This window comes from Anguilla anguilla, chromosome 1 (genome assembly GCF_013347855.1).
Source record: "Anguilla anguilla isolate fAngAng1 chromosome 1, fAngAng1.pri, whole genome shotgun sequence".
In the NCBI taxonomy this organism is placed as follows: domain Eukaryota; kingdom Metazoa; phylum Chordata; class Actinopteri; order Anguilliformes; family Anguillidae; genus Anguilla; species Anguilla anguilla.
The window spans coordinates 18,040,988-18,053,891 of NC_049201.1; the positions used below are offsets into that span (position 1 = coordinate 18,040,988).

The 12,904-nt window shown below is 43.4% G+C and overlaps 1 protein-coding gene across 7 annotated transcripts in view; it reads left to right on the top strand.

The window, feature by feature from the left end:
• The window catches only part of LOC118228354 (regulator of G-protein signaling 6), a 99,947-nt gene that overhangs the window by 79,538 nt on the left and 7,505 nt on the right, over positions 1-12,904 (top strand). For 6 of the 7 annotated variants that reach the window (XM_035419824.1, XM_035419839.1, XM_035419816.1 and 3 more), the window contains 10 exons: positions 1,635-1,685; positions 2,580-2,686; positions 7,138-7,189; positions 7,453-7,517; positions 7,977-8,053; positions 9,098-9,179; positions 9,928-10,002; positions 10,279-10,377; positions 10,853-10,914; positions 12,413-12,523. In XM_035419824.1, coding sequence (XP_035275715.1) covers positions 1,635-1,685; positions 2,580-2,686; positions 7,138-7,189; positions 7,453-7,517; positions 7,977-8,053; positions 9,098-9,179; positions 9,928-10,002; positions 10,279-10,377; positions 10,853-10,914; positions 12,413-12,523 — 781 coding nt within the window. Of the gene's footprint in view, positions 1-1,634; positions 1,686-2,579; positions 2,687-3,501; positions 3,606-7,137; positions 7,190-7,452; positions 7,518-7,976; positions 8,054-9,097; positions 9,180-9,927; positions 10,003-10,278; positions 10,378-10,852; positions 10,915-12,412; positions 12,524-12,904 lie in introns of those variants that run through there. The other variant, XM_035419856.1, reaches the window with a different exon arrangement.

The window sequence follows — 12,904 nt, forward strand, 5'->3', positions numbered from 1 at the left end:
GTAGAGGATTTGAGCTGATTGTGCAGTGATATAGATTGTGCAATATACTCCTGTAATCCATCATTACCTACCACTTTCCATTCCACTGTATCACAGAAAAATTGGGTAATCCATTTTAATTAGATACAGCCGAGTTCAAACAAATCACTGCTCTGCATCACAAGCAGGATTTTTTTGATGAAAACAATTGCTATGCCACAAAGCATTTTGGGCCCTAAGGCAAGAAAAAAATAAATGGTGTAGTTTTAATCACTGCTTTGTAGACACCACACCAAGCTGAGCAAATTTCATCCCCACTGCTTCCAACAGTATAATGACACAGAGTTAAGGCAACACAGAGTGACATTCAAATTGGGTCAAAAGAATTAGCTCTTTAGTAGCAAAGAGATGTTTTTTCAGTGCTCTAAATACAACTTGGTTGGAGTTGCACCTTACTAAAACAAACAAAGTGTAATGAGCAGAAAGACAAGAACTGGGAAGGCTTGCTCGTGTGAAAAGTGACTTACACGAACAGTATGTGTTTTAGCATCTCATTACTTTGCATCAGAAAATACTTGTGTATGGTTGTGTGTGCATGTGCATGTGTGTGTGTGTAGATATGTGTGTGTCTGTGTGTGAATGTGTGTGTGTGTGTGTAGTGTGTGTGTGACAGAGGGGGAGAGAAAGAGAGAGGGGGAGGGAGGGAGAGAGGAAAAGGGTTTTGTCATGAATTACTCTAGAGGTGGAGAGGAGGGCAGTTAAAGGGCTAGTCAGCCCAGGGCCCAGCATGCTGCTGCCCTGTGTGTCACAGTGCACACTGCATCATGGGTAATTGTGTGTATGGTGCCGTGGTCAAAAGGAGCAGCATGACTAAGACCTATGTGACATGAGTCAGCAGGAGCAGCAGGGGGGCCACTGCCCCTTCATTCCTTCTGAGCTTGCCTCTGCCCGGTGTGCTGGTAAATGTAGTTTTTTAAAACTAAATTTACTAGACATGACACAGTGTACCAGCTGTGACCCAAAAGACACATTGTCTGATTGTCTACCATCTTAAAATACATGGTCAACCTGATGTGGTGTAACAAGATTTTTTACCCAGGACAACTCTAGTGGATGTCATGTTCCTTTAAGTACCCATTCCAAGAACCAGTTCATGTCATCAATGCTGATGTTATGGGGTTTCACATAGATAATGAAGCGAATAATGAGATCATTATAGTACATTTGCAGAGCATTACAGCTAATTATAGGCTTACAACTGTAGCAGGCTATAAAATTATTTATTTTAATGAAGTAATTTCTGTGAAAAATGATGCTCTGAAACTTGTAAAATTATGTTACATTGTATAGTGAGTTGTTAGTATATTATATTGTGATATATGGTTGATAACCTTTAATCAGTTGTTAGTTTTAATTGTAGGAGTAAACTCTGCATTCATATTCATTTAATTAATTGTGCAATACAGACTATGTACTGGAAGCATTTTATTATTTGAATCATTTCATATTATCAAGTTATACTCTGATTACATCCAACGTCTACAATGCAATTTCTTGGCCTGGTCTCACTTGGCTGACATTATAAAAGGCAAAAACAATTCAGCTGGTTTGCAATTCAGCATGAAGATTAATCATGTGTCTCTTGTCATTAACAGGCACAGAAATTGTTCAGTGGCTGATGAAAAACCTTTCCATTGAGGATCCAGGTAAAATATTCTCTACTCAAAAAGTACTACCCATTAGTACATATCGAATGTGAAAAAGGCATAACTCACCATTAACTGAGTATATATTAACTCCGTGGAATAGATGAATAGTGAATTGATTATTACAGCATGATTTATTCCTTTAAACCACTGGTTTTCAAACTCGGTCCTGGGGACCCGTGTGTATGCTGGTTTGTGTTACAACTGCAACTGCAATCCCATAGTTTTAACAAGCTGTTTTATTTGTCTTAATGACACTTTTCCTGTTTTGAGGGATTATTTACCCTCTTAAACCATATTATGACAGAAATAGCTATGCATGCCATAAAGAATATAAGTCCCATATTCACATTGTGCTACTTTGCAAATGATTACATGAAGAGAGGTCATTTTTTAAACTGGTCGAAGTAAAGACTGAACGAATCAACAGGCTCCTAATTGGTGAAAGTGTGGACACGTGGCCACTAAATGTAGCCATTTTGTTGGTAAAAATGAATTCAAAGACAAAGAAAATTATAACAAGTCAAACCTGCATTGTGTTAACACAATGCCAGTTTGGCTCATTATCATTTGCAAAGCAATTAGGAGCCAGTTGATTCACCTCACTCTTTAATTTGATCACTTAAATTTTAGTTTTACTTCTCTGTATGTAATCATTTGCAATATAGCACTGTGAAAGATGGGACTTTTCATTAAGACAAATTAACAGCTTGTTAAAACAATGGGATTGTTGTGGTTGGTACAAAAATGAGCATACACATGGGTCCCCAGGACAGAGTTTGAAGACCACTGTTTTAAACAGTTGAAGCTGGTTTCAGACTCTTGAATTAATGTTGTTCTCACTTAAGTACCAGAGGAAATATTGGCCTTAGACGTGTACATCTCATTTTGCAGTCGAAGCCATTCATTTAGGAGGCCTCATTGCTGCCCAAGGCTACGTCTTTCCCATTTCTGATCACGTCCTCACACTGAAGGATGATGGGACATTTTATCGCTTCCAGGTGAGCAGCTACCGCGATGACTGAAAGGACCCTACAGGATACAGCAGTGCCTTTTGTGCTATTAATTACCTCTAAGAAAACTCATATTCTGTAATTGCATTTCATATACTCCAATCTGTAGATCAGTGCTGCCTGGGAATTGAACCTTATGGCTTTTGATTACAATTCTATTTCAATCAAAAGACAGGCTTCAGCAGTGATTTATGTACCTCTTTGGCAAGACATTGCTGTGTGCCCTTCCAGAACAGAAACAATTCGCCTCTCTGAATTTCCATGTTTTAGACCAGTGGTGGCTGGTATCTTCATAAACTGAAGAGGTAATTCACAGGTTTTTGAAGATAAAAATATTTTACAAAGACAAAAGACAAAAACATTGACACATTGTAAAACTATAGTAATATTATTTTTTTTAACTCATCAAAAAAGAGCTCTAAATTAGCTCTAAATTAATGTAATTAATAAGTGTAGATGACTTATTCAAATTAAATGGAAAATAAGGACTTATTCAGAAGATGTTCAGGTCATATTGTATAGTGCTATATTCTAATACATGTCCAACACATCAACAGTAATTCCTCTCACAGTTTGTGTCATTGTCAGTTCAGAACCTGCTGCATCCTGTTGCACGTTTTCTGATTTTACACAGCCAAGAGGGGCTAAAACCTCTGAAAAATGCAAGCTATCAGCTGATATCTAAACGGAGGAATGGCAGAATCCTTGGTCTGGCTTCACACATCACCCTTATCTGCCATAGAAATCTACCTATCCACATTTCTTCCCCTTGAATTTGAACGCAATGTGCTCTCACTCTACAGACGGGGGAGGTGGCGAGTACGTCACAGTCTACTCAATGGTGCTAAAAATAGACCGATGTTATTTCAGCATACAACAGACAGACGTCAACAGTTGCCATATAAAGGTACCAAGACGCAATCCCCTTTAAATTTAGGCATTTGTCTTAGGCTTGGCTGTTGTTAGGAAAATTGCTGAAAAGAGACTTTGCCCGCATGCCATACTAAAAATAAGCTTTGCATCTTAGGAAGACTGCATTAATGACTATATCCAGCTGAGCACAGAGTTTAATAGGCAACAAGGACACAAAATCTCTGTTGCTGTTTATCCTCTCTCTTGTTTGATAGTAATGCAATTTGGATCACACATTAAGTAGCTGATCTCTCCTTTCAAAATTAAACGGGAGAAATGAGTAGCAATAAGTCAGAGTGATACTTGCTTCTGCCCAAAATAAACACATTTGTTTAAAAGGTTAACATTTTATTATCATCTGTGGTCTATGAATAAACTCTGAAATATAGCATCCCCACTTCAATATCATGCCTGGCTCCATGACATTAAATATGTGTGACAGATACGAATTGTTTATTGATTCTGAACCGTGGCACATCAGTGACACATCAGCGATACAACAATAGGCTGCAAAACCTCCAAACTAATAATGATGAAGCATTAACTTTGCTCCTACTTTAATATTCTTCTTGTGCTTTGGCATTCTGCACACAAATGTTTTGGACACACTGAGTCAATATGTCATGCTGCAGGAATTGATCCCAGTTGCTTTTATCGCAGATTGTTAATTAAAACTGAATGGAGTCGGTGTTTCGCACCGCTCTTCGGAATATGGCAGCCTGTGGAATAGGAATGAATTTAATGGAGTATCACTTTGTATTGTCCTATTCAAATAAGGGATGGCGTGAATGGCCATCTTTTCCTCTACTGCTACATCATTCCCCAAAAGCTCCTATCCTTTGCCGTATGTTAGGATGGAGGTAGGAGAGTCCCCTTATTGTTCTTGTATCCCAGAAGTCCTTGCGCTACAGTGTGGGAATTGATTAGGGAGAAAACCAATCACACTTAATTGGTGTAGAGAGAACAAATTATCCTCAGGGAAGAGGATAGGATTCTCCCCACTGTACAGGCAAGCTATTAATTTACAGCTGGAAAAGTGCTGCTTAAAAGCAATGACGGGCAAAATCCGTCAGCTAGACACACTCAACGATCTGCTTCGTGGGGCCTGTATCCCGCTGCTAAATATGGTCTGACCTCACCAATCAGACTGGCTCTTATAAACCTGGACGAGCAGATACACAGAAAGCAATGGAGAACCAGAATTTTGGCACACCTGATAATGCTTTGAGTCATATAAAATTTCCAATGCTGGTGTTGTATTTGTAAGTGGTCCAATACAGCAAGTCCACAACTAGCACTGTGGTTGATAAAAGAAAATGTTTTAATATAAAATTTAATAAGAGTCTACAGAATATTGACTAAATAAATCATGCATGGTGTGATTGTGTTGGAGCAGAGAGCGTTCCTCCTTCACCATAGCTGTTGTTGAACGTTCCTGTCGTTCTCCAAAGTCTGTTAAGCCTTCAGTACCTTGGACAGCTTCTGTTTCACCGCAGCAAATCTGAGGTTGGTTAATAATCAGAACAGGTATTTTTCTCATAGTCCCCATACTGGCTAACTGGCTGCTTCATGGATCATGGATTCAGCCTTTGTTGTGTCTGCAAATGCAAAATTCTGTCTTAAGTAAGAATAAAAGTACAAATCCTGAGTATGTACAGATTGAATCTATAACAAGCACATAGAAATAAGATCTAAAGCTATTAAAAATAGCAAGCCTGAATAAGTGTGAATCAAACAAATAGACAATTGTTGTTGTAACAAAATGTAAATACCACTATACAGCAAATGTATCTTTATACAGCTGTACCAATAACATTATTCCAAAAGGAAATCTAAAAAAAAGGAAGAGTATAGCCAATGAGGGTCGGGGGAGCCAGGGTGCAGTCTGCATCAGAAGATGGGCAAGGTTTCTGCTGTATTGACAGCAGTGGGAAGCTCATTCCACCACTGAGGGGCTAAACAGACAGAAAACATGGAAGTGCAGGCACATAGAGGTGGGGTGGGTGGGTATTCAAAAAATATAATAAAGAGGCCCTCAGAAATAAAGGGCTCTGCCTGGTGTATAGTATTGGACCAGATGATCCTTTGAAAATAATGTAATAGTCCCGTTAGCTGCCTCATCGGCTAGCCCCAAGGTTTTCAATTTGATGCAAGCAGATATGGGTAGCCAGTGGAGGGAGATTAGAAGGGGAATGACATAGCTAAGCCTGGGGTGGTTGTAGATAAGGCAAGCAGCAGCATCCTGGATAAGCTGTAGATTGCAGGAGACCAGAGGAGGAAGTGGAAGTAGTCCAGATGGGAAATGACCAGTGTTTGGACTAAGAGCTTGTTTGCATGGTTGTCCAGTACCACTCTGAAAGCCCTAGCAGATGAAGAGGATACATTGTGGTGCCATCCCAGGATAGTGAAAGGCCAAACAGGGGGAGGATTTAGTTTGTATGTGAGCAAAGTATATCAGATGGGGGAACAATAAAAAGTTGTGTCCTCAGTGTAGCAGTAATAAGGCTAAAGACGAAGATGACAGAACCAAGAGGCTTAGTATAGGGTGAGAAAAGGAGACAACCAAAGACTGTTCCCTGGGGAACACCTTTTAAGAGCTTATGAGATTTCAAAACTGCACCCCCGATGCAGGCGTTTGTCAATAAAAGCCTGCACCCAACACTGGCCCTTTCTGGATAAGAATGAGGTTCCCTGGCCTAGGAGGTTGTTCTGGAAGAGAAAATAAGAAGGTTGATTGAAAGTAGCACATTCAAAAAATTTGGAAAGAAGGAAGAAGAGAGATGGGATGGTGGTTCTGGGATGACAGAGAGGTCAGGAGTGGGTTGCAGGGGCAGGGAGTTGATGGGGAGGCACAAACCTGTTTGAGGACTGTGTGGACACATCCAGTAGACTGGGATGAGTTCACCATGTGGGGTGAGATGGACAAGAGGAAGGTTGTAGGCAGTTGGATATTTTGATAGCAGAGTGGAATGGGTAACGAGTGGGGAGTGGGGGGATGGTTGCCTGGGTGGAGGCTAAACTAAGGTGTTGGAGGACTCCATCATCTCATAGGAGTTCCAGATGTCACCTTCCCATCAAAGAAGGTGACAATGTCATCTGCAGGAATTGTTGAAGGAGACATGGGGAGGGGGGTTGAGGATTTAGGAGTGAGGAGAAAGTACAGTGAAGTTTGTGTGCATTAGAGGATGTGTTTTCAATTCCAGTCTGGTAAAAATTACCCTTAGCAGCTCTGACAGAGGAAATAAATGTGGAGGGGAGGAAGTGGTTGCTGCAGTGGTCAGCAAGGCCTCTAGATACATGTGCCATTATTCTGTGTTGTATAATGAGGTCCTGTTGACATGGGGAATATCAGATAGCTAAGGGCTATGAAAGGGGGTGAGATTTTGAGTAACATAGTGTTCTGACATCAAAGTGTAATATGTATAGGCGGTGTAATTTACTGATGAACAAGAAAATGACTACAGAAAGTTCCAGTTTATCTGTCTTTTACAGCTCTTTGCTTCACTTTGCTTCTCTTTACCATCCAGGCTCCATACTTTTGGCCGTCAAACTGCTGGGAGCCAGAGAACACAGATTACGGTAAGAGCAGCACTGGCCCCATGCCCCACACCTTCCTTCGGTGGTCACGGGGAACCTGGAGCCTCAGTGCTCCCTCCTAGCATTCACACTCCAGAAGGGTTTTCTCTGAGCTGTGGGAACTAGTGATAGGGGATGTGCCTGCTTCAGTCCAACCTCTCTCTTACGCTTTCTCTCTCTCTCTCTTGCTCTCCCCCCCTCCCTCTCCCCCCTCTCTCTCTCCCTCCCCCTTCTCTCTCTCTCTCCTCTCTCTGTCTTTCCTGCAGCCATTTACCTGTGCAAACGGACCATGCAGAACAAGGCCCGGTTGGAGCTGGCAGATTACGAGGCAGTGAGTGGCTTGGTGACGTTCTTGGTGCCCATTAGTCATACCTGTGTCATGGGTGATGGGGGCACATTTGGTGGCTGCTGTCCTCATCTCCAGGATCTCAAACTGCAGCTGTGCCCTCAAGCAGCTTGCTCGACCAATTTCTGTGTCACTCTCCGTCCTTTCACAGAACGAGGTTGCAGGGGCTGGACATCGCACAAATGTGTCGGTTTGATGTATACATTATTTATTCCTCAAATAGATGCCCTTATCCGGGGTGACTTTAAATTTTATATGCTATGCTCAAGGAGCAGTTTAATTACAGTACCTTGCTCAAGGGTACATCGACACAGGTCTACGCAAGATAGGACCCCCTCCTCTCTCTCTCTCTCTCTCTTTTCCTATCTCTCGCTTGCTCTCACACATACACACACACACACACACACACACACACTCATCCTAACTCTGTCTCTGGGCCTGCAGGAAAACCTGGCCCGGCTGCAGAGGGCGTTTGCCAGGAAGTGGGAGTTCATTTTCATGCAGGCAGAGGCGCAGGTCAAGTAAGTGTAGTCGCTCTGGCAACAATGTAAACAAGAGCCTCACCACAGGAAAGGTGAGTGGATTAACAATGGGCTGCCTGAACAGGCTTTGAGCTGATCTTTTGGGTGCAATCCCATTCAACTAAGACAGCTGTGGAAGCATTTCTGTCAGTTTATCCAAGGTTCTTCTTTGTCCAAGGCTCTTACAAACTGCATAAGGCAGTCTTCTCAACACATATAGTGCTGTTCTTGTTTGTTCCATGTCTAACTGTCCTGTGTAGTGTATAGCATTACATTACAGTGCAAATTATCCAGAGTGATTCACAAGTTTGAAATATCACTGTTATCACCAGGAATCCTAAAGTGCAGTAGTGCCATAGAACATTTGTAGTGATACATTCAAAATAGTAACTGTGTGAAGACGTTGATCAACTGGATATTTAGCACTGTAAAATAATACTATAATCTTAATTTAATCATGGAAGATGCCAAGATTTAACTCCAAGTCTCAGGGAGTTGTGTATTTCACACTGTGAGTTACAGTGCTGGAGTTGAAAGTACTGTTGTATCTTCTTGCCAACTGTGCAACACTTACCCTGGAGCAGCTGGGGTGCAGGTACTACAAACCTAAAATTGCAGACAGTTCATTAATCATCATCTATCTGGTGCTGTGATTGAACAGCCCCATCTGGTGGTGGACAGGTTCAAGTGCATTGAATTCCAGAATGAATTCAATAAGGTGTCAATGCATTCAAATATTACAGGTGGAATGTAATTTTAAAAAATATCAGGGTGAGCACCACAATATATTTACTTTGAAGCAGTGCAAATAGCTCATTGTGAAATGGAAAATGGCAAGACTGTCAAAAGATGCTTTTGGCCGATGAAAAACAGGTTACGAAATCAGACTGCAGAAAGGATTTGTAAGTCGGTAAATGTCAGTTACGTAAGACGCAGGTTTTCCCTGCACCAGAAATCAGCATGCACTAAAGTATACTCTGTTATTAATCAGAGTGGCAGATCACGATCTAAGCTCATCAAATGTCTGTTATCGTACTTCTGCAGGATTGATCGGAAAAAGGACAAGACAGATCGCAAGATCCTGGACAGTCAGGAGAGGGCATTCTGGGATGTCCACCGGCCTGTGGTACGTGCTTGAGGAGCTGTTGGGAATGAGGATTGCACATGAATGAGGTTGCCTTGCGGTCCTTGAGATGCAGTGTGAAATGGTTGAAAGAAGTCAGTATCTCACAATGGCAATCCACCATGAATTTGAACTTTTAAAGAATACCTTATTCTCTACCAGCAGGGGCAGCAGGCTTCAGCCATAGGCCAGCCATGCCAAGGAACATGTGTTTCATTTGAATACAAACCGGACAGCAGTGTTGCTGTTGCTGTCACTGGGACTCGCAATCCAGGTTTCAGGTTTGAATTTCAGGAAAACTGCTCCTCTTCTAAACTTGTGTTCCGACTCTGTAAATTCTACCCTGGTAGGGAATAAGGCATTTTTTTACTAGTTCAAATTCATGGTGCATTGGCCATAGTTACCTATGTGTATAATAGATGTAAATGTGGGCCAGGCCAGCCAAACCCTGTTCCTGGAAATCCACTGGCTTACAGGTTTTCATTTCGACCCTTATTTGGCCCACCTAATTCCACGAATTAGCTGCTCAACAAGATCTCTAGCTGGTTAATGAGTTGTGCTTTGTTAAGGATGGAGTGAAAACCTACAGGATGGTTGATCTCCAGAATCAGGGTTGGGCAGCTCAGATGCAGCCTTTCTGAGTGTCTCTGGATGAAGGTGTCTGCTGAGCATGTGGGTTACCAACTGTGACTGTGAAAGCTGCTGCAGCATAGCCCCTCCCCCAGTGCCTCACCATGTGACTCGCTTACAGCCGGGCTGTGTGAACACCACGGAGATGGACATCCGCAAGTGCCGGCGTGAAAAAAACCCACAGAAGGTGAAGAAGGTAGGCAGGATGCAGCGAGAGGAGTAACAGACCAAACACGCTCTTATGGTCATCGCTTACGGTCATCGCAAACCCAATCAATGTTGCACAGGAATGTCAGTTGTGAACGAGTCCTTCCCGTCCCCAGCCCTTACAGCCCTCTTCCTCCCTGTCCCTGCACTCCTCTGTTCAGCTCTGTTGTTCTGCAGTCATCTGTTAGAGCAGTAACAAGGTCAATGTTATTTCTTAAGTTCTGAGACGTGCTGCTGACTCGTCTGTCCCCTCCCCTGTGTGCAGTCGGTGTACGGGGTGACGGAGGAGGCACAGTCCCAGAGTCCCGTCCACACGCCCTCACAACCAGCGAGGAAGACCACCAAAGAGGATGTGCAGAAGGAGGTGCTGTAGCACGCACGCACACACGCACACACACACATACTCACACAAGCATATGCACATGCACACACACACACTGACACGCACGTACGCACAAGCATACACTCATGCACACACACTCACACACACACCCACACACATGCACATGCACACACACACGCACACATGCACATGCACATGCACGCACACTCACACACACACACAAGCACATGCACGCACACACACAGACAGGGACACACACACAAGCATAGACACACGCACGCACACTCACACACATGCATGCACACCCACGCACACATACACATGCATGCACTCATGCACATACACACAAATGCACTCACACACGCCCCTGCAGACATGCACATTACCTATGATGTACTGATTCCCATGCATCAGCCGTTTGCTGTTTTATATTCATGACATATTGTTTGCAAGTTAATCAAATGACTCATTTTGTTTGTTCCGTTTTTCCGCACAGATCTCATTTTTAAACACCCAGCTGGACAGGCACTGTATGAAAGTGTCCAAAGTAGCTGACAGGTGAGCGTAGAGTGATATACATTCTCGTTTCTGGGGAAGATTGTCCTTCTGACTACTGATTTGTTGTTGTTCCTCTGCGAGTTCAATTCACATCATTTACCACCCTGTCAGTTATAGCTCCCAAGCCCTTTTTAAATGTGAAAATAAAATCCTGTTTATAAACAAAGGCAGCTGTCCTTATTTGATAGCTTTGTGTTTGTGTCATCGGCGTAATTTTCTTGAATAAAATAGCTGCTTTTATCCAAGGCTGAGTGCCGTGCAAAGTCTGTTCGCCAGAAAGATGTTTTGCGCTTCGACAGAAGGCACTGTCACTTTGCTGGTGACCGATATTCATTTCAACTCTGTGTTGTTTCCAGTGCTAAAGAAGCTGTAACAGTGCATGTGTGGCATCTCATGTTTGGCATTTCCAAGTCACTGGTGTATGGCCGATGTAGAGGTGGCCGAAATATAACCCCTGCAGTCCTACCCCCACCCCAAGTGCAAACATGTCCGACTCTTGCTCTCACCCCAAGCCGATTTGTATGGTCCCTGCGGCCCTGACCACAGCTTTCTAAAACCCGAGCCTGTTTTTTCGGAGAGCTCAAGGCCTTCCCCGGTGACCGTTTCCCTCTCCGCGGGCCCCCTGGATCTAAGCACGAATCCCCGGGCTCCCCCGGCAGGGAAGCGAGATTGATTAAAACGTTCTTTCCGGTGCCGGTGGTGGGGATGGTTTGCCCCGCTCGAGGGAGGCAGGGGTCCGCTCGATTTGGTACGCAAGTTGGGCTTCGAGCTGTTTGCGGCGGGAGTTATCGGCAGACCGTCCGATGCCGGGCGCTCCAGGGCGCGGTGGGGGGTTGGTATTACCGTCTGAAAATCCGCCACGTTGCATCCTAGGTAGCGGTCTCAGGAGTTCTGTTTCTGTGTTAGCTTACAGTCGTTTAGGATTCTGTGTCTCAGACTGCATTTTTATCATTCCAGTGACCCAGTTTACATTTTCTGCAGTCAAACTGCTTTTTCTGAGACGAAAACAAAACTCCCTGCGTGCCCACAAGAAATGACAAGAGCAGTGATAAGGTTCGCACTCAGTCGATAATATGGACCAATCATTTATGCCATCAGAACGCTAGCGTTTTGTTTGTGAAACCCACGGGAGATTAAATTAAGGTGAGGTATCTTATTGGTGCCAAAGGTTTGAGTCAGCGAGTTTTGATATGGATTTTCCAGAAGCCCTAAAATCAATACATGGCTCAAACTCTGATGCTTTGTTGTCTTAAAGTGACAAAGTATTAAATGTGCAATTTGGCATTGAAGTGTTTCTGTATTCATGTACTGGATTCGTACATGTTGGCTATATTAGCTGTATGATGACCTTGCAGATATGGTGCAAATTGACACTAATTCAGTGGTGATCCTGGTAATACCTCGCTCTAGTGTAATTGGACTGTGGTGTACGGTGCAATGAGAGGGTTGGTGGCTCAATTTTGTGTAACGGGAGCCCTGCCTCTTGCCTTTGCTGCAGCCTGATGAGTTTCACAGAGCAGTTCATGGACTACGACCCATTTGTGACCATACCAGAGCCTTCCAACCCCTGGATAAGTGACGACACCAACCTCTGGGACCTGGAGACCAGGTGAGATTCATTTTATCTTTCCCATGAGGGTGTCCCAGTTGCCCCCCTCCCCCACAGCTCATCAGCAGCTGAAGGACCCTCTAAAAACCTGCCATAAAGTCCCACCCCAGGGAGGGTGGGTGAGCTTCTGCAGTATCTGAAATATTAATACACACCTCTAGGGTGCAGCATTTCTCAATTTCAACCTCCATTTTGAATTTAAAATACAAACTATCCAAAGTAGACACTTCTGAGGGTGTCATGTTCTGGCCAGTTTTCCAGGTCCCTCTGAGGCATAGTATCACAGGATGAATATGTCTACTATGGCTAATTGGACTGGTTTCCCTTGGTAATAAGGTCCTGTTAAATCATTAAGACTGGCTGAAACTGAAGAGTCCCATC